Genomic DNA, 21,009 nt, shown 5'->3' on the forward strand with positions numbered 1-21,009 from the left:
TTTCTGTTAAAGTTGGTGATATTTCTTTTATTTGTCATTGATTTTAATGACCTTATTAACGTATCAATGAATAGCAAGTTCAAAAGAAAATTTTGTTTGTGACTCGTTCACAAACGCTTCCGACTGACTCGCTTCATTTGATCGTTTCGTAAATGAGTTCTTTTGAAGCCAGGATTATTTAAAGGGCTCTTTACTTCTTTTTTTTTTTTTTTAACTTTTTGCAATTTTTTTTAACTTTTTGCAACATTTTCACTTAGGGTGCGTTCGATTGACCGTATTCCGGAATAGGAATAAATGGAATAGAAATTAGAAATCCTTCGTTTTTACGGAGATTCACATTAAAATTGTCAAACACCTGCTAAATTGCTATTTTAAACATATCTTTATTATTCTATTTGCTTCAAAACGCCAGACATACCGTTTTAAATCATTACTCCACGTATTCTTCCGGAATAACTCTGGTCAATCGAACGCGTCCTTACTTCTGATCGCGTGGAACCCCAAGGGAAACCTTTGGAACGGCATTTGCAAACAATTGAATCGTCACCGGAAGACGAGAGTTTTCGTTGCCGTTTCTCGGAAACAGAAAATTTCTCGGAAAAGTGAGGTGTTGATATGATATTTATAGGATAAATTATTGCTGACCGAATCATTTTTATACAGCAATTCTCCAGCCTTCGAATAACGTTTCTCGTGAAAGAGGAACTTTCAATAGACGATTGTGACCGTCCGATTCTTTTATTCTCGTAGTGAACACCAGGAAACTTGGTTCTCAGCTCGTTCAGTTGAAATTTTCAAAGTTGGACAAAAAGACTCAAAAAATCTTGGGTAATATAGCTTGATTCCTCACCATGGACGCAGAAATTGGATCGACTTTCGAAAGGGAGGAAAGTGAAAGAGTTAAAGGAGAAACAAACATGAACGCACGGCCGTACCAAGTAGAACTTCTTGAACGAGCCATAGAAAGAAATACAATCGTCTGTCTGGGGACAGGAACTGGAAAGACGTTTATCAGTGTCATGTTAATAAAAGAAATGGCTCATCAAGTTAGACAAACCTACACAAGCGGTGGCAAAAGAACCTTCTTCCTGGTCAATACAGGTTAGTGATGAAATGAAATAACCTTTTTCTTTTATTTCTTTTCGCCAATATGATTTCCGTTTATGTAAAGTTTTGGATATATTGCCATTTATATCCTTTTCGCTATGATTTCGAAACACGGTCAGCCGTAAAATACTGCAAGATATGCAGGGGTAGTGTTAGGTATTATAAGTATTTTGCGGATTTTTGAGAAATAGCTATCTGAGTGCCGACGATCGATCAAGAAACTGACGCAGCATATACAGGTCGGCACCCGAACAAAGGTTAATCGTCAAGTCGTCCAAAGGTCATCCGTTCGCGTCAAGTATCACGTTAACTCTTCGAAGGCGTTTCCGTTTGATTCACCGTTTGATTCACTACAAAAAAAAGTCAACATGTGTTTCTTGCTCAATCCTTTTTCCAGAGTTAGGACAATGTGCGAGCCCGCGAACCATGGCTGCGAGTCATGCGAGCCAACATGAACATGGCGAGCCATGCGAGTCAACATGCGAGTCACACCGTTATCGAAAGCTAACTGTTTTAAAATGGGTCCTTAGACTTAATAACTGTTTATCGGCGCTATTTGAAATGGGTGCTTAGACTTAAATGCGAAATTCGCATGGCTCGCAGATTGTCCAGTCCCCATCCACAACAGAGAGTTCACCACGTACGGCGTGATATTGGCGTATTTCTTCTGGTACATCTTTAGCGTACTTTGGCCATCCACTGACAGTATAATCGAGAACACGCCTCAGCTGTGGATCTGATGCAGTAGCGCACTTGATCTGTTCAATCTTCTCAGGTGATGCACGTCTTTCCATGCATCAACATACGCTTTGACATCTTCTTTTGTGTCTGATGTCTCTGACGGGGCTGCTTGAGGTTTTCTTTGCTCTGAATCTCATCAAGCAAATAAGAAGGCGCTAACATCTTAAGGGTACTCTATCCAGGTCGTGATGGTTGATCAGTGATACCAATGGCTTATGATCTGTCAAGAGCTGAAATGACTCCAGACTGCAAAGATAACAAGAAAAGTTGGACAGGTGCTGTGGTAACCATGGCTTTGACCTTGTCAAAGGCTTCTTGCTGTTGATGGGACCGATTCCAGGCACTATCACATTTAAGTAATTCACTCACTGGACTGACCACACGCGATAGGAATCTTCCCAGGTAATTGATCATTCCCAGCACTTGACGCAATTCTGCTACATTATATGGTGCAGAAAGTTCTTGAATTGCTTTGACTTTATCTGGGTCTGGGCTCATCCCTTCTTTGCTAACAACATTTCCAAAATAACATATCTTAGGCTTCAATGGCCTCGAACACTTGCTGAAGTCCTGTATCATGTTCTGCAACAGATCTGCCAAAGACAATAATGTCATCTTGGACAGCAGCCACACCTTCCTGATACTTGAGGAGGTTGAGCTCAGACTGGCGTGCCATTTGAATCACGATGTAAAGATCTAAATCTGATCTCATCTGCAGCTTATGTGAAAGTGATTTGTCCAGAATTCCAATAACAATTCTGTCTCTTATTTGCTCATCTCTTTGGGTTCCGAATTCACAATGCTCTGCGACTTCATAGAGATTCGAATAAAAGCCTCCACCATTTCTCTTTCATTTTGAACATGGTGATGAAAATATGCTTGCTCATGAATAATATTCTTCTTCGGTAAATGATCGTCAAATTTCGAAATAACCTTAGCGTATTTCTTCTCGTCGCCTTCTACAAAATAATGTAAACACTTTGAATGCATGTTCTGCCTCTTTCCCTGTTGGGGAAGTATCTTGTCGTCCTTGTTCAATTTCATAGTGCATCTGAACCGCTCGAAACGCTGCTTCCAATCAGGCCACCATTGAGGCTTTGTAAAGTCAAGTTTCTCTGGCAGGTTGAGCCTCAGCATTTTACAGTCTGGATTTACCGTCTTGACCACTGCCACCATATCACGTTAACACTTCGAAGGCACTTCCGTTTAACTCAACATTTATTGAACTATAAGGGAAGGTACGTTTTTAATTGGCGGGGGTGGGCTGGGGCTTTGGAGGGGAGGGTCCTTAGAAATTTTTTTACAAATTGGGGAGGGTCAAACCTGTTTTATTCTCAACCCGGGGAGGGTAATAGTTTTATAGTAATTACTCCATGTCGCTTCTATTTTGTATATACAAGCAAAGCTACCAGCTGAGATTAATCTAAATTATTTTACAGGTGTCGAAAAATTTACTGATCAAAAAACTATCTTCTCCCAACTAATGTAATTGTCTCTCTCGACCAGTGCCGGTTTTCGCCCATATTTTGATGATTCCGTGCGGGGTTCTGGTATAAAATCAGTCTCCGGTGAGGATTCGTCACTTAAGCTACTCGAACTTGAACCGACAATTCGATCTACTACATCACTATATTCGCCCTTTGGGTTCGGAAACCACCCTAGGTCTTTATCTTTCCACTTCTCTGGACCTGTGCTTTCACTTGTTCCCGCAGCCGATGTGCCATCAACTGAGTCAGAGGAGTAGCGGGCATCCTTTTTAAAATGACGAGTCAGCAAACATCCACAATATAGCCACAAGGTGCTCCAGCAAACCTCATGAAATCCTTGCATTCACCATGAGCACATTTCCCTCTTTCTACTCCTCGTACATCCTTGCCCATTTTCAAGTTTTCACGGTACAATCACACGCCACGCAATTAACTACTTTGTGCGCAGATGAACATGGTTATATGAGTAACACTTCCAGTTTGTTATTTCACCTTCAGGTTATTTTTGTCTGGCATAGGTTGCGGGGGGTGGGGGAGGGTCAGATGTTTTTGTTTGGGTATTTTTGAAGGGTCATGCATTAATCCATTCCAGGAAGTGGGAGGGCTACGACTTGTTTGGAAAAAAAATTCTAAAAGACCCCAGCCCACCCCCACCAATAAAAAACGTACCTTCCCTAAAAAAGGTCGGCATTTGTTTCTTGCTCAATGCTTTTTCCATGAGGTATCCTACAGGTCCCTTCTAGCACATGTATGACTCACTGCATTCACGTGACATCAATTAACTGAAAATTGCACTGATAAAGTTCCATTTCGAATGCAACTTTCAGTACATTTACTAATTTAAAGATGTTCTTTGAGAAGTCGGAAGTTACAGTCTATACAAAATACATCTGCTAGTATTGTAACTCAGAACACCCGTCACTCACAACCATTACTCCCGTCTTGTGAAAAGTTTTTGTCACTTTGTTATAATTTCTAATGTTTAACCTCAACCCTTGATGATCTGCCATAAATAAGAGTTTCATAGGCAGATTTTGCTTTTTTTCACAGTGCCATTAGCTATCCAGCAAGCTGAAGTAATCAAAAAGCATACGGATTTAAAAGTTAAGAAATATGTTGGAGAGATGAATGTGGACTATTGGGACAAGAAGAAGTGGGAAGAAGAGCTCAATGAAAACAATGTGTTAGTGATGAATGCTCAGATCTTCCTTGATCTTATGAATCATGCTTACATTAAACTCTCACAAGTAAATCTGATAATATTCGATGAATGCCACCATGCTAAATAAGTCCATACCTACAAACAGATAACACAAGTGTTTAATGAATGCCCGAAGGATGACCGTCCTAAGATCATGGGGCTGACTGCCTCTGTGGTGACTGGTAAAGTTAAACCGTGGAGCCTACATTCAGAAATAACAGATCTGGAATGTACATTGAGGGCAACTTGTGAGACTAGCCAAGATGAAGACGTGGGGAGGTTTGCTGCCAGGCCAAGCGAAAAAGTCATGGTATTTTCACACAGTAGAATTGATGATGATTTAAATGTCCTCATTCAAATGCTTCAGGATGTGTTAGACCCAGGGCTAACCTTCCTTGCCGACTGTCGGGTGCCTCGGAATGCAAATGCACACTGGTGTGCAAAATGGGCACTAAGAGAATGCAAGCAGACATTGTTAGAACTTGGTCCCTGGGCAGCCAACAGAGTAGCAGAGTACTTAATCAATGATCTTGGTATGTTGGCTTGTATTGATACTATTGATACATCTTTTGCATAATTTAAGGTTGACATGTAGATAAATTATACAATTCAGTCACAAGGTTAAAAAGTGCATCTAAATGGATTTGACACGAAAGAGGGGCATAGAAAATTTAAAAAACATTCGAGTTTTTCAGCATCCTTCAAAAAGATAAAAATGCTAAACCATATCCAAATAGCATCCCCTCTCCTACCCTCTACTTCCCCTTAGAGTTGGTCCAGCCAAGACTTGGAGTCATTATTGTCCTGCCTTAATTCCCAGCGGATGCATTTTTCACTGCCTTTTGCTATGTAGAGGGGTGTGAGGAAGGTGGACAGTGACCAAAAACAAATCTCTGGTGTCATTGAATTATTTTCTATAACACTTGAGTATGGTTTGAAACCTTGTACATTTAATGGTACGTCAAGTTAATGTTTTTTAGGAAGAGCATGCCATGAGTTTCAAGTTTGTAGCAAAGAAGAGCAGCTGTTTTACCAGTTCAGCACAACTCAGTTGAGGCAACTGCAAAGTGTGTATCGAAATTTTACATCAAGCATTGGTGATGGTTCTGATCATGGCAGTGGACTTTGTTACATTATGCCCAAACTACAAGAGCTGTTAAGTGTTTTAAGACAATATGGGGCTTCAGATAGCAATGGTGAGAATTGATTTGTTGTCCAATGATATTTATATCTTTTTTTTAGTTATGTAGGATTATTTTGCATGGTTTAAAACAAAGCAGAGAAACCATAAATAAAATAATAACATTGACTTGTTGATTAATTATCTTTGAAAAATGTGTGGTTACCCCCAGTTTCTTTTTGGATTTCAATAACACTTGTTAAGATCTGCTCAGGGGCAGATATAGGGGGAGGGTGTGGGGGATGCACACACCCCCCCCCCCCCTTCCCCCAAGATTACCTGTGGCTTTCTAATACAACTGGTATTCTGCCAAAAAAAACCACACCAGTCAACTACCCCATTGCTGGATCCACCCCTGCTGCTTTTCCTGGATATTCATAAACCGCACAAAAATACCTTTGAATTAGTTGGCACCAGCCTTAAATGAATTTTGTCCACTTTATAGAAATGGAACAAGACAACAAGCTTTGTGGAATTGTCTTTGTGGAGAGAAGATACACAGCCTTAATCCTGAGTGAGCAGATCAACATTGTGGCCAAACTAGATCATGAACTTTCCTTTGTGAAAAGCGACTTTGTCATTGGTCATGGCACTGGTGGAAGGGTTAACTTTTCCAATGAAACGGAAATGAACTTCAAAAAGCAGGAAGAAGTCTTACGGCAGTTTAGAATACATAAATTCAACCTGCTTATTGCAACTTGTGTTGTGGAAGAGGGATTGGACATTCCCAAGTGTAATATGGTTTGCCGATTTGATTTCCCAAAGAGTTTTCGCTCCTATGTTCAGTCAAAAGGTAGAGCCCGTGCAAAGAATTCCTGTTATTACATCCTTGTGGACAGAGAGGAAGAAGTAGAAAAGACAAATGAACTAGCGGTAAACTTTGCAGTCAATTTTATTTTACTGTTAGTACAAATGTACTTCTTTATTTGACTTAGAAAAATAAGCATATTTTTTCTTTTTAGCTTATGCAAGACGTTGAAAATAGATTGTCTGATATGTGTCACGATCGTGATGAGCCAACTGAAGAAGAATGTGATGAAGCAGCAGACACAGATTTCTTACCTCCATACCTACCTGGAAATGGAGAAGGAGCCAGGCTTACCATGAGTAGTAGTGTGTCGCTGTTGTCTAGGTATAAAGCATCATCTAACTGCTGAAATAAGCACAAAATATGTGGTGTAAATTTGTTGTTTTCCCTCTTTATTCCAAAGCTCAAGATTTACCGTAATTATAACTTACTTAATGTTTAAAAGTTTCATAATCCACCTAGGGCAACAGACCAATATTGAAAGCCAATTACTTTTAAATAATGAAAAAACTGGCCTCACGCAATAGGAATTGTGGATTTTATTTTTTTACTGTGTTTTACAGCGTTTTTAACAGCATACAATGATTCAGCTGACAGTGTAAATGTCCCCTGGAGAGCAGTATGGTAGAGGGGGTGTCTCTTAACTACCAGACCATTGCTATGAACTCCTTCAAATAGCCATTTCTCGAGTCCCTTTAACTCAACAATTTTTTATCCTTCATCAAGTGTGTTCTATTTAACATTTCTTTGTCTGGTTCAACTCACAACCATATTTGGACAATCACATGACCAAAACAGAAAATCTCTAACAACTCAGAGAGTTAATTATGTTTTTCATAATTTTTTAACTCAACTGTATGTAAAACATTTTAACATAAAATATTTAGCATGGATTTTTAAAAAAAATGATTAAAAAAAAACATTATGATGTCATAAGGCCCTCCTTACATACATACATACTTAATTGACCGCTCCCCATAGGGGCTTTTCAGGGCCAATGAAACCCAACGAAACGATGGAACAGAACAACAACAACTGTTAAGAATCCCAACTGGCCGGAGGCAAACCAGTTGCCTATTTTCAACTGCAGCTGGGAAGTTGAACCAGGGACTACCAGGATCAAATTCAATGAGTGGTTAGAGCGAGTCTTGAAACCGGATGTCCGGATCTCAAGGCAAGCGCCCTAACCACTGGGCCACACTACCTCCTTTGATACACTTTTCAAAATATTAGTTCCACTTTTTGTCCAAATAGAAATTCCATGGTACTGTTTATGAAACGTGATGGGGTACTTCCCATCCAGTGAAAAACTGCCTCTTCCTTTTGTTTCCTGACAGTTTTTTACATGTTTTTTGCCGAACGCGCCATCCATGCAACCTTTTTGTAGGGCTCTTGGCTAAAAAGCTTCCTTAGCAGCCAGTGTCTTTCTTTAGTTAAGAGCCAAGGGTCCCCTTAAACTCCAAGTTTAAAAATGGGACAAAGACACAAACATTTGTGTTGGAGTCATTGTTGAAAGAGAAAACAAATGAAGTGCTTATTCAAAAACTGAGATTATTAAGCAAACAAAGAGATAAATATTGCATTAAAGTTGCAAAATTTTCATATGTTTAATTAAGCTTATCTGAAAATTTTTCCCCGAGAAATTCTTGTTCATGAGTAGTAAGAAATTAAGCTTAAAGGTAAGCAACCTTTGCAATTTTCCTTTTGTTAACTTTTACGAAAAATGTTCAAAATGCAAGTTTTTCAAAAAGTTTACCGTACCTTCCTTCCGGAGTTCATACATTTTTCACGTACTGTGACATGCAGCTTTCTGTCAAGCCCTAGCTTTCCGTATTTTCAATTTCACTTCTCTATGTAGTTATAAAGTAGTTAGAATTACGAAAACCAAAAGCGCCGTTTTAAATTGGGAGAAAATTCAGGTGAAATTTTTTCACAAATAGAAGGGCAAATACCACGTACCAATTTGTCAAAACCGGTGAGAATTTTTTGCTGAAAGGAACTTCATTGTATTCCATCAACAGAGCATGGTTATTTCCGGAGGTAAGTGGTTAGGCCATCTTCCCTTTTTTTTTTTTTTTTTCGTTTGCCGTCGAATGCGTTTCCTGATATTGGGTCAGTCGGTCGGTCGGTCGGATTGAAAAAAAAATTGCCAAAAAAAAAAATCGGAGGCCTGGTACCCCAGCATCATAGACAACAAGACGTGAAATTTTTGACGTGAACCCAAAATCAATATGGCGGAAAACTTGGTGAATGTTGTTGCAAAATTAAGACAGCGTGGGAAAAAGGATCAACCCCCGAAACTCCTATGCGACATAAAATGGCTTAAAAACGTCGTTGCCAATTTTTTTTTTCTTTAGGGTCGGTCGGACGACGCTAAGCGGAGGAAAAAAAGGGGATGGCCTTAGTTCCAATTGAAAGAAAAACGATTTTTCTCTATTCAATAGGAAATTACTGTCACCAATTAACAATTAGCGCAAACAGCACAACAAACCAATCAGAATTCGTAGCTATTATTACCTGCAACCTATCCAAAACGCGGGAAAATGTTCGCGGATAAGTCATGATTGGTTGGGATTGTATCCCGTTATCACATGGAACAGTTCTGTAAAATATGTTTTTTTGTCTTGTTTCAAGGTATTGTTCAAAATTGCCAGCCGATCGCTTCACTCCCGTAAAACCAGTTTACAAAGTCCAGGAAGTTGGGAAGGATGTATACTGGTGTAAATTGGAAATGCCCATGAGCTGTCCCCTGCGTTCAACCATCTATGTGAGTGCAAAGAACACGCTTATCATTGTCGATTTTTCCATCTTATTCTTCGAGTTTACAATTTTTTTTTGGTTCGCTGTCTTCCCAGGGATGTCCAATGCCTCGCAAGAACCTCGCTAAAATGGCCGCAGCTTATAAAGCCTGCAAGGAACTTCACCGGATCCGCGAGCTTGATGATGATTTGTTGCCAGTCCAAAGCTTATCAGACGAGGATAGTGAGTCTGAGGAAGAGGAAACTGGATCTGACGGAAAGAGAAAGGCCAAGGCGGGAACAAAGAAACGAAAACAAGTCTACAAGAGAAAGGTAAGCGACAAAAGCTTAAGTCTCCTCTTTGTTTTCCACTCGCGACAATCCACGCGCGACAAACGGCGCACATATTTTCGGGCGTGTTTTTCTGCGCTACATTGAACATTTTTTCCGCAATTGCGTGTCGTCTGCGATTGCCTGTACGCTAGCCTTGTGTTTGGTTCGAAATGCGCGAATATCCGCGCAAGGAGGGCGTGATTCCCTAAATCTTGGAGCTCATTGGATATCTGGGATATCACGACCTTGTGGACGAGTAAACGACATTGCGAATGCTTTCAATGCCTCGGGATATTTATTTTGTTTGTTTTGGAATTAAAGAGTACTACAAATCTCTGATATTTGTTTACGACAGAGGACAAGTTGCGTTTTGTCAGAAACCAAGAGACAGCTCGTTTGATTTCAATTCGTATCGCATCAGTTAACAACAGCATTCAAGCAACTGGTATTTTCATAATTCTGTGGAATCAAAGCGCCAAGCTGCGTTTTGGCTTTTATCAATCAAATTTTCGAATATAGCCGAGAAGATCAACTCCGCCTCTCGAAAGCAAATTGGAGTTTTTTAGTTCACAGCTCGAATACCTTTATGATCTCTTTTAAGAGGTTCTTCAGTAAAGAGATTCGTACAGATTCCATCGCTTTCCATCGGCGCCGAGTTCGAATATACGAATGTACCGTGGGAACCAAAGAGGCGGATTGGTGGGGTATGTCTCGCATCAATTGATTTCAGCATCTGCCTTGGCGTCGAAGTTTGATTGATGGAAGCCAAACCGCAGTTTGGCCGTTCGTTGCCGCTTGAAGATGAGAATCCGTGGAATTATGAAAATCGCAGTAATCAAGGCATCTTCGTGAATTTGTAACGAATGGATGCCCCTCTTTCGCCGTTTTCATCTCACTTACTTTTATCTTGTAGGTCCCGCAAATATTCATTGGCAGCTTAGTCCAGCAAGGGCAGCCTCAATACCTGACCGTTGTCACCATACGTGTCACTAAACTCACCAACAAAGATGATTTTGATCTGAGCAAACCTTTCTTCACAAATGACAACTGCCAAAGATTTGGCTTGTTAACAAATGCTCCACTTCCAGCGGTAAGTCAGTGCGGAAATGGGTTTTAGACACCCGTTAAGTTAATTTAGAATCAAAAGAAACTTCAGGTTGCTTTTGTTTATCATTGCGCTGAGCGATTGGCTCAAAAAAATCTGACCACAACATTTCATCCAAGAAACCAGTGATAAGTTATTGATTTCCGCAATGTAATTGGCTCATTTGATTTTCTGAGTCTATTGAGTATATTTCTTTTGGTTTTACGATACTTAGTTAAAAAGCACTCCAGTAACATTCATTGGTTGTATCTCTTTGTAGGTGCGATCGTTTAAACTTTACCCTAACTACGGAGAAATCACAGTTTCCTTGCGTAGTAGCTCGTTATTGACGAGTCATCGGTTTACCAAACAGCATCTTGAAACTATCCAGAGATTCCATTGTTTTTTGTTCATGCACATTCTCCGCGGACCAGTGGAATTCAAACCGACGAATACAGACGGGAGCGCAGATGGTTACTTCGTTGTTTTAGTGAAGCAAACAGGACGTGAGGTGGACTACGATGGCATGAAAGCGGCTTTGCGCCTAGAAGCGTTTTCCCGTGAAACACCGCTTATTGAAGAAGACATGGTGGTTACCAGGAATGAACCAGATTTCCAGCAAAGGGCGCAGAGACTCGCTGTTTTGCGTGTTCGCCACGATCTCTCGCCACTGTCTCCCTTTCCCTGCAAGCCCAAAGCTTCCCAAAAGTACACGAGCTACTTGCATTATTTCGGGGAGCGGATAACGATCAAGGAGCAGCCTCTCATTGAAGTCAAAGGTATCCCCAGTAGGGTGAATTTCTTAGTGGACCGAAAGCGTGAATCAGTTATCAAGGGGTTTGAACTCTTTCCAGAGTTGTGTGATGTGTACCCTATCCGCGCTTCTCTTCTGAGTGCGTCCATGCTGTTGCCGTCTATTCTACACCGTGTGAATGCACTTTATCTTGTTGGGGACGTCAAGGCCATGATAGCTGGAGTGCGTGACAACAAAGACGAATCTGAAATGCATCCCATTGGCGCTCGCGATGCCAATTATGAAACGAGTTTACTACATGGTGATAAAAGCAATGTCACTGGCGAGATGCCCATGGAAGATGAAGATGATGATGATGATAACGATAGTTTTGAGGCTGGCGAGGAAGACAGTGAACTAATCGATGACGAAGATGATAATTTTGACGAATTTCCCGGCTTGTTTTCCGACCTCGAGTCTTTGTTTTGTGGCAGCCGCGGACCACCTGACCACCCCGATACTGCTGTTGTGTTTCAAGCCCTTACTACGACGCACAGTGGAGAAACCTTTCATTTGGAGAGACTCGAGATGCTTGGCGACGCATTCTTGAAGCTAGCTGTGTCGCTACACCTTTTCTGGAGCTACCAAGACAAAGATGAAGGGAAACTGACACAGCGCAAGATAAAGCAGATCAGCAATCTGGCTCTGTACCGCGCAGCCGTTAAGACATCGTTAGCAGGATACCAGCAATGTACGCAGCTCGCACGTGACAACTGGTGCCCAGTGGGATGCCAATTCAGCAAACTCCCGCCGAAAACGACTCCATGCTCAGGTGATACAGTCGAGAGAATGGACACAGATTCTTCCAGTGCAGTAGATGCGGAAATGGGAGTTGAAAATACCGATGAAAGTGACTCTCGGGCTGATATTCAAGTGATAGGAGACAAGTCCGTCGCTGATAGCATGGAAGCTCTCATTGGAGCATACCTCATTTCCTGTGGGTATCTCGGTGCTCTGCGCTTCATGAAGTTTCTTGGTCTTAAGGTTCTTCCCGACGAAGTCGGAGATCAGGACATCAACTCGTCTGCGGAACAGAGCAAAGCCGGTTGTTACGCGCCATTTTGGAATTATGCATCAAACATGGAAGGCGCTTCCAACAGTGATGACACCGTTCAACAACTGGTGTCTGGTTTGGAGAACTTTGAAAGCAACTCCATTCGTTATCCTTTCGGTTCAAAGTTGTTTCTCCTTGAGGCTCTAACACATGCCTCGTACCACCCTAACCGCGTCACACCATGTTATCAAAGACTGGAATTTCTTGGGGACGCTCTATTGGACTTCTTAGTCACGCAACATCTGTACTTCCGTCACGCCAACTTATCACCTGGTGAGCTGACGGACATTCGCCAGGCCTTGGTTAACAACAACATCTTCGCAATCATTGCTGTTGAAAACGGATATAACAAGTATCTCAAAGAAATGTCACCGCTACTGTTCAAAATCATCGAGAATTTTATCACGAGAGTGGAAGATGAGAAGGAGGAAAGAAAACAAAATTACTCTGATGAGGTATGTTGGGCTTTTGCACGGCTTCATTGATACCGTAAGGACTAGCCTGCACGCAGGCGGTTGGATGGTCGAAAAAACCGGAATTCGTAATGAGGTCGCCATCTTGGTTTCGCGCGGCTAGGTCTGGGCCGGGTTGAGGGTCGACAAAGCGAGCGAGGGGAGGGTGCGCCCCCCTCCCCTCGCTCCCCCTCCCCCTCCCCGCCCAGACCTAGCCGCGCGAAACCAAGATGGCGACCTCATTACGAATTCCGGTTTTTTCGACCATCCAACCGCCTGCGTGCAGGCTTCGTAAGGACTCGTGTATAAGCCGCACCTTTCTGCTTAAGTTTTGGGCCAAAAATCGCGGGTGCGGCTTATACACGAGACCATTGCTTTCAAACCTTTAGTAACTAAAGCTCAAACATATTGAAACCTGTTGTTGATCACTGCTTTCGGTAGAAGTAGTGGCGCCTAAAAGGAGCTGTTTGTTTGCATCTTCAGGTTCTAAACCCGAATCTTGCTCGCCAGTAGTCCTTTCAATCGTTTAATTTGCACTGTGTTTGACCAGTTGAACTCTAACTGGCATAGAATCTCCATTCCTCCGCACAGCTGCTTACAATGTCGTCTACGACCGATCACCTCGACACTGATTTCGCCACTACGTGCAAGAAAATACCACGCTATTCGGGAGAACTCGCGAGGCAAATGGAAGTCCTTGTCCTTCACTACTTTCACGGCGTGTTTGCCCACTCTCGTTTAGCAGCAAGTTTTTCTCCGATGTCTTCCATACGTCTTGAGAAACATGATTTTCACGCGCAGCTGATGCGAAAGCGAACGTTTCCATGTCCAGACTTCCTTCGTTAAATGACTGCGTGGTTACCTAGAAAACGTTATGCATCGTTCTCCTTGCGCTTTTTTGCGCAAATTCTATCGTTTTCGTGTCAACTGTAGGCTTTAGCAATGAAGACAACTGTTGTCAGTCACAGGGAATAGGGAAATTGATTAAAAAGAAGGTTTTAAAAGGTATTTTCAGAGTTCATTAACTTATTAATGTCGCTGCAAATACACAACATTAGATTTCGTCAAGTTTATTGTTAGCATTTGTGAACAAACCACCAACTTCTTTTACAAGAGTGTTTTTTTGGAGTTCTTATTTTTTCCAAAATCATTCTTGAAAGTTGGGGTGCGGCTTATACATGAGTCGTTACGGTATTCAATTAACGTATTGCGCAGAATCCCTTTTTAATGATTTCTCTACAAATTTTGGGCATCCAGTCAAAACGCAATTTCCACTTAATAGGACGCAAGTTCATATGGTTGTATGAACTGTTCAACTAAAACCACACTACTTTTAAGGAGCCGTAAAAGGTCATCATACCGTTTCCGGCCATTATGCGGTGGTCGTGTTGTCGATGTGTTTTTTCCAGTCAGCAAGCAAGCTTCCAGGTTCCCGGCATGTCGGGCGCGAGTATCACGCGATTGTCTCAAGGATTGATTCGCGCGTGACACCTCGAACGAGTCGTCGACTAGCAGAGGGTGAACAAATGTTAACCCTCGCCAGGAACCCATGAGTAGGAGCTTGCCTCTCTCCCATACAAGCCCATTTGAGTCAACCTTATCTTTCTATTTTTAGATCGCCACGAGTTCTTCTGCTCTGCACGCACTATTTTAAATGGCCAATCAGAATAAAGTAATTGTCAAAGAAAGACAAAAAGAGCAAAAACAATGTATGCAACAATATTGATCTTCATTGTGTAAATTTGAGTCCCCTGCTAAAGATTTAGTTCTAAAAATAGAAAGAAACGCGGAAAAGTTGAGTCAAGGATATACTGCATATGGAAGCTCCAAACTCATGGGCTCCTCTCCTCGCTTAGTACGTAATGATTGCCATTTTATTTGAAGATCACTGCAGATCCCTTCATACTTGTATCCGAACAAGATGCAGAAGGATTCGAGGCCCCCAAGGTCTTGGGTGACATTTTTGAGTCTGTAGCTGGTGCAGTCTTTTTGGACAGCGGCATGGACCTGACTAAGATATGGGGCGTCTACTACCGAATGATGGAGCCTTACATCAGTAAGTGAATCAAAAAAATAACTTGTAGCACACATAAAACAGGCCGAAAAAGGAAGATTACTCCTTTCAATAGCAGGGCGTTTGAAATGTGCCATGGTCGTAAATTTAAAAGACATTAAGATGGGTGTGATGTTTCTTAATAATTCAACAGGCTAGTTTCGAGTTGTGCAGAAACAAAAGAACAGAGTCAAGGGGGGAATAATCTGCATTTTCCTTTGTTTTGTACAAAACAAAATGCTAATTATTCCCCTGAACCTTGACGACTCTTTTTTTTTGTTGCTGCACAATTCGAAACTAGCCGATTCTTTCTGGATCAAGTTGTATGATGATCACAGGGACACTTTCATCTCACAAAAGTGTCTTTGTCTTGCAACTACGATACTAAAAATCTCAGACAGATAATCATAAATTTGTAACGTTATCGCCGTCATGTCGGTGGCAAAAGTGAAGAAGCCACTGAAAGATCGTTTATGTGTTGGAACCAACAAGGACGTAGCTTTCGTGTAGCCGCACCCAACCCTATTGAAAGACCTTTTTCTTCGGGGGTTGAGTACGGCTACTCGCAAGCTAACAAGAATATAACCAACCTCGTCCCCAGGGTCTCTCTCTCTTCTTCCCTTTCTTTAGGGCGAGGACGAGTGGACGAGGTTGGTTATGTTCGTTAGCTTACGAGTAGCCGTACCCAACCCCCGAAGAAAAAGGTCTTTCAATAGGGGGTGGGTTCGGCTACACGAAAGCTGCGTCCTTGTTGGTGCCAACACATAAACGCTCTTTCTATGTCTGAGATTTTTATCCAGGGTCTGTCGTCTTCCCTTCCTAAAAGGAAGGGAAGAAGAGAGACCCTGGGGACGAGGTGGGAACATAACATGCAAGTCGAAGATAAGCGATTATGTAAAATAGTGTATCATCAATTTTCATTCATCACCCATTATTTATTTGCCACGGAGGATTCATCAGGCTTATCTTCCATTATTATTCAACACATTGTGACAATGTCCAAATATGATCATAGCGCGCTCAATATTCGTCGTGCGTACTCAACAGATATCCTGCGATATACGTAATTTTGTTTGTCGTGGAGAAAAATGGTAGTTTTTCCAGCTTTTATTTCCAATAAATGTAGAAAACTGTGCTTTGTCATCAATGTGTTGAATAAAAAAACAATGATCCTGCGAAATCTTGCGGAATATCGCCTGATTTTTAGCAAACTCGGCATACGGCCTCGTCGGCTAAGTACCAGGCGATATTCCGCAAGATTTCGCAGGATAATTGGTAATTATGTGCACATTGCTTTGGTAAAGATCAAAGCCGGTAAAGCTGAGCGGTTTTTTTAAATTTCAGATCACTATTCTGTCAACATACCCATCAATCCAATCAGAGAGGTCTACGAGAAGAGTAGCAAGGTTACACTCAGGTATGTTTTACTTACAGTATGTTGTCCAGTTTCCGACCACTTCAGTTTATTAAAATTTCTATAGTTTTCCTTCCTTAGCCGCAAGAGCTGTGAAATCTGGCCCTGAAATAATAAATTTAGTCTGTGATATGGTGAAAACAAGCTTTGCGTTTTTACCTTCGTTTCCGTGGTGAAATTTGCATTTCTACAGATGTCCATTGCTGCCCAGTATCCAGCCACAGGAATAACAACGTAATTAAACGTAACTTTCGGCGGAGAAGGGATGTTTTTGTCTCCCTTTGCTCTTGCAAAGTACTTTGGCATTAGAATTTGGAAAATATAAATCGACCAACGAAATAAGCATCGTAAAAAAACTGAGAATTCCGTTCTAACTTCTGCTTCCGGTAGTTATGCAAAGTGCGGTGTGAAAGCAACACACGGAAAATAATTTCGCTCTATACACCTTATTCCAAAATGGCCGCTGTCTAATGGGCGTGGGTGGGTGGGTGGGTCGTGGGTCGTGGATCCGAGATCCTCCATGTATACATACTTTTGTGCTGTTTCAAATGCCCTCTCGCACAGTGGATTTGTCCGCGATCTCTTTGTAGCGTCTTTGTAGCGTGAACACCGAGTGACTCTGAAGGGATTGTGCCAAAGATGTTACGTTAACATTCTGTCAGTGGTTCACATTTAACCCTAACCCTAACGCTATGTCATCTGCACCTACAGTTCACAAGTTCGAATGTTGTATGGGAGGTGATGGCATTCTTCACCGTAATCTGATAAATGCCGGGTGTCAAGTTCCTACTTTTCCGTAGTTTTCCCTATTTTTCGGAGTCATTCCTATTTCCTCCTATTTTTTTTAAGAAAACCTCCTATTTTTCGGTTCATGCTACACAGAGATTCTTAGTAAACCATGTGACATTTTCATTTTTTTGGAAGAAATGTACCAACGGGTTTTTATAGAAAAAGGTAAATGAAACGTAGGAATCAAAAACTGTGTTCAGCCACCTTAAGCTTTGAGATGCAAGTTCTGGTGGGCTTTAAGATTATGAATCATTTGCAGAGGGGGGCCGAACTGTTCAGGTGACTGAAATTTTCATGACTAATATTTACGCTCTTCACTGCGCAGTAAAACGACCGCTCTTGAAGAAAGGGTCTGTAAATCATAATATATTTGAAGGAACTTTCGATATTTGCAGTGAGTATTCTCAACGAATTCAAGTGGTTAGAACAATTTTCAATTTTTCTTTAAATGTATTGTTTCTATAATAACGGAGGCCAGAATCATCAAGAAATTTTTCACTAAGCGTGCCCAGAATACGACCAGTTTTTTGTTTGCTGTGCAAAAGTCATTGTATAAGCTGCAGTCGTGATTAATTTCATGCCGTTAACATTAATTGATCGGTGTGTAGTGTAACGCTATGCTAATACAACAATTGAAAGGGGGAAGCTAAATCTCGTGGGTGGTGGGTTAGGGTTAGGGTTAGGTCTGTATTTTAGAACCATCGAAACTGGTATTCAGCCTTAAAAATGCCAATATGAGGAAAAATCTTTGGCCTGGTTTGAGAATGTCATCACCTTCCTCAAAACATTTACGTAAAAAACGTCAGTGAAGTCCTTACCAGTCAGCCGGGGTAAAACGTTCGAGCCAAGAGAGAGGGAGAAGTAGGTTCGGCAGATGTAAGATGGGGTTGGCAGTGCAAACGAATTACCGACCCAACAATGTGAGGGCGTGCAATGTATTGTTGGAAGGATACGACCCATAAGACTTTTTTAACCTTACCAAATCGGCTGCCATCTTGTTTTCAACATGCTAATTCGTGGCTATCTCCATGAAGACCATATGTCATGCGCGTGCGCAGCCCCACTGTTGGGAGGACTGCACAAACAGATCCAACATTGTTGCTTTATTCTTTGGCAATCACGGAAAAAAAACAAAACAAAACAAGAAATGTTTGGAACCAACAAGTTTTCAATGTTGTTTTGAACGTTGTTGGTAGTGGTGTGCAAATGGATGCGACAACTTGCAACAACTTATTACGGAGATGGTAATCTTTGCTGGCGACGTCTCACAAGCAAACGTTCTTCTCCAACAGTTCTACGAGCTGATCTACTTCTGCATCTGTCCACTTGCGAGTCTTTCCTTTTCTTTGGCGTCGATGTTCGTCTTTTCTTGCCGTTTCTTGGTGGTGTTATTTCTTGCTCCGCCATTATAATCATAGTTTTGCTTTCTTAAGTCTTGAAGTTTAAAATTCGAACAAAAATCCCACTCGTGCACTTCGCGTACTATGACGTACGTGCGTCTCCATGGAGACCATATTGTAATGCGCGTGCGTGGCCCCAACAGTGTTGGAAGAGTTTTAAGGAAGAGTTGTGCTACGCTTCAGTGATCACGGAACAAAAGAAATGTTGGGAGTTGTTGGCTCAAAAGTTTGACCAGTTTCACACTTCGCGCAACAACATGCAACACCCAACAATGTTGGGAGTTGTTGCACGGCAATGTTGCCTCCGTTTGCACGGACCTTAACAGTAAAACGTAAAAAAAAGGCTCTCAATTGTTTTATTTTAAATGACCACACACAGAAACGAAGAGTTCACTAATCTTGCATTCTGAGGTTTTTAAAACAGCGCCACAGTAATACTACGATGTTTGTGATCAATTTGTTAATTTGAACTGTCCTCGTTTACTATTGCAGCAAGGCAAAAGAAAGTCCCAACGGAAAAATTGAACGCACTCTGTCGGTGGACTGGGGAGAATTTGTTGGTAGAGGTGTTAACTCTAAAATCGCTAAGGCTACCGCTGCTAAGCGGGCAGTGCAGGCGCTGAAAAGAATCTCCAATGTAACGAACCCAGTTGATGGACAATTGAGTGGACATTAGGTTTAACTGAGTGAGAGAGAGATTGGGATCTTGCTGCAAGAAATGACATGAAAATCAGTCTTTTAAGACATTTTTATTCATAGCAAATTGAAAAGCTGTAAGCTTCCTTAAATAATATTAGTGCAATACCTCGTTTAATGATCGTTTAATGATCTTTCAAAAAAGGACGTATGTCCGCTAAGAAGAGGCCAGAAACTAGAAATAACTCTTGGCGATCAATATAGTAGTTCGTAATTTCATGCTGGAAGATTTTTTTCAGTTTTAGTTTTGCCTTCCTCTGCTTGATGATTTAACCTCAACTTAAACAGCGTGAGTAACGTTTTAGTGTAGACCGCAACTCCAACGATGAGAATTACAGACACTTCATTGAAAGCAAGGAGGGCTAAATTTGAACAACTTATTAACGTTCCATATATTTCCTTGGGACATAATTTCATGCAAACCGATTTTTTAACGGAATATTTTAAAACATCAACCATCATTGTAAAGTTCAGATTTCATATTAACCTATTTCATTTCAAACTATGTACTTGAGAACATTTTAGATGACGTTTTTCTCGTCGGATTATGTTAAATTTTCCTTTGTTGTACTACAATGTGATTTTTGTGCAATAGGAGGAACTAAGAGGTATTTGCATTAGCGGTAGGTTGCGCAAAGAAATCAAAGCATCCGAGGATGTTTTCATGCTAACTAATTCCAAATCACCGCTGAGTTCAAATCTCTCTTCGGGATTCCTCGGGTCTTTTCGGAATACTTAACAAAAGGGAGTTAAAGCAACGACGACGTTAACGAGAAGCACACCACTTTGGACTTGAACACTCGAGGATAAATTCTACATTCGCTTCCTAGACCTCCAATGGTGTTTCCAACAACACCATTCCTGGACAGTTAGTACACAATTTACAGCAATCTTTTAGTGATTGCATTAACGAAAATAAATATTTTCTGGTGACTTTCTTTTAGCCATCCCTGACGTCTTTGCGCATGCTCCTTAATACTCGAGAGTCTTTGCTCGAATAAAGGCAGTCTCTCTCTAGTATTTGTACGCCTTGTGTAAAACTGGCCGCCATGATTCGTCGTTACTGGGTAGATATGAGCTGCACAATAGCATCAATAATCGTACTACTTTGCTCGTAGTTCGTATTATCCGAACCAGGATTCTCAATTTTACTCTCGAGTAATCGGTCCAGTTCTATTCTCAGGTCTTGCACCAGTGTAGCAATCTGCCGAAAAAGACAGACGCTGATTAATTTTTTCCACAAATACAATATATTTCTGTTTACTTGGGTACAGCAACAGTTTTAGTATCTTTTACTCTTTCCCTTTTTTTAAATAAACGCCATACGCTGCTTTAAATTAATAAAATGGAGAATAAAATAATTTAATAAACTTTTCGAAAAAGCGAGTTCCAAGCCCGATAAGCGATGGTTCGCCTCTCTCAAACTTCCATACAATTTTCTGGTTCACTCTGGTACCTAAGTCCTACAGCATATTTCAAAAGAAAACACTTGGAGCCATTCCCTGCTCGCAGACATCTCTTTTCTTTCCCGTTCGATTGACGCATACAGGAAAAGAGACCTCTGCCTTGGGGCTTGGGGCTAAACTCGCTGCGTTTAGCATGCGCGGTGATTACTTAGCGACCGAATCCACACGTGATACTTCATGTTGTGCGGAATTACTGTAAAGAAACATTTTTCC

General features: G+C 41.3%; 3 protein-coding genes across 4 annotated transcripts in view; 1 reads left to right on the plus strand and 2 right to left on the minus strand.

Annotated features, from left to right (window-relative positions):
- The first annotated feature begins 598 nt into the window (after window positions 1–598).
- On the plus strand, window positions 599–20,716 carry LOC138027736 (endoribonuclease Dicer-like). The gene is made up of 12 exons (XM_068875340.1): window positions 599–1,101; window positions 4,386–5,069; window positions 5,517–5,732; window positions 6,162–6,589; window positions 6,679–6,848; window positions 9,159–9,291; window positions 9,380–9,595; window positions 10,509–10,685; window positions 10,960–12,981; window positions 14,863–15,034; window positions 16,376–16,448; window positions 19,127–20,716. The coding sequence occupies exons 2-12, from the start codon at window positions 4,691–4,693 to the stop codon at window positions 19,308–19,310; spliced, it is 4,170 nt and encodes a 1,389-aa protein (XP_068731441.1). The 5' UTR covers window positions 599–1,101; window positions 4,386–4,690; the 3' UTR covers window positions 19,311–20,716.
- Window positions 2,062–2,463, minus strand: LOC138025501 (uncharacterized). Its single transcript, XM_068872702.1, has one exon. It carries the CDS (start codon window positions 2,461–2,463, stop codon window positions 2,062–2,064), a length of 402 nt encoding a protein of 133 aa, XP_068728803.1.
- LOC138027738 (putative ATP-dependent RNA helicase DHX57) overlaps window positions 19,365–21,009 on the minus strand; it is a 42,177-nt gene continuing 40,532 nt past the window's right edge. Inside the window, exons 24-25 of one of the 2 annotated variants that reach the window (XR_011127500.1) lie at window positions 20,185–20,534; window positions 19,365–19,832 (exon numbers count right to left, since the gene is read on the minus strand). Coding sequence is in view for 1 of the 2 variants with exons in the window: in XM_068875344.1 (XP_068731445.1) it covers window positions 20,391–20,534 (144 nt within the window). In the remaining variant the exon portion in view is untranslated. Of the gene's footprint in view, window positions 20,535–21,009 lie in introns of both variants that reach the window. The other variant, XM_068875344.1, reaches the window with a different exon arrangement.

Source organism: Montipora capricornis, chromosome 12, assembly GCF_036669925.1.
Source record: "Montipora capricornis isolate CH-2021 chromosome 12, ASM3666992v2, whole genome shotgun sequence".
Taxonomy (NCBI): Eukaryota; Metazoa; Cnidaria; class Anthozoa; order Scleractinia; family Acroporidae; genus Montipora; species Montipora capricornis.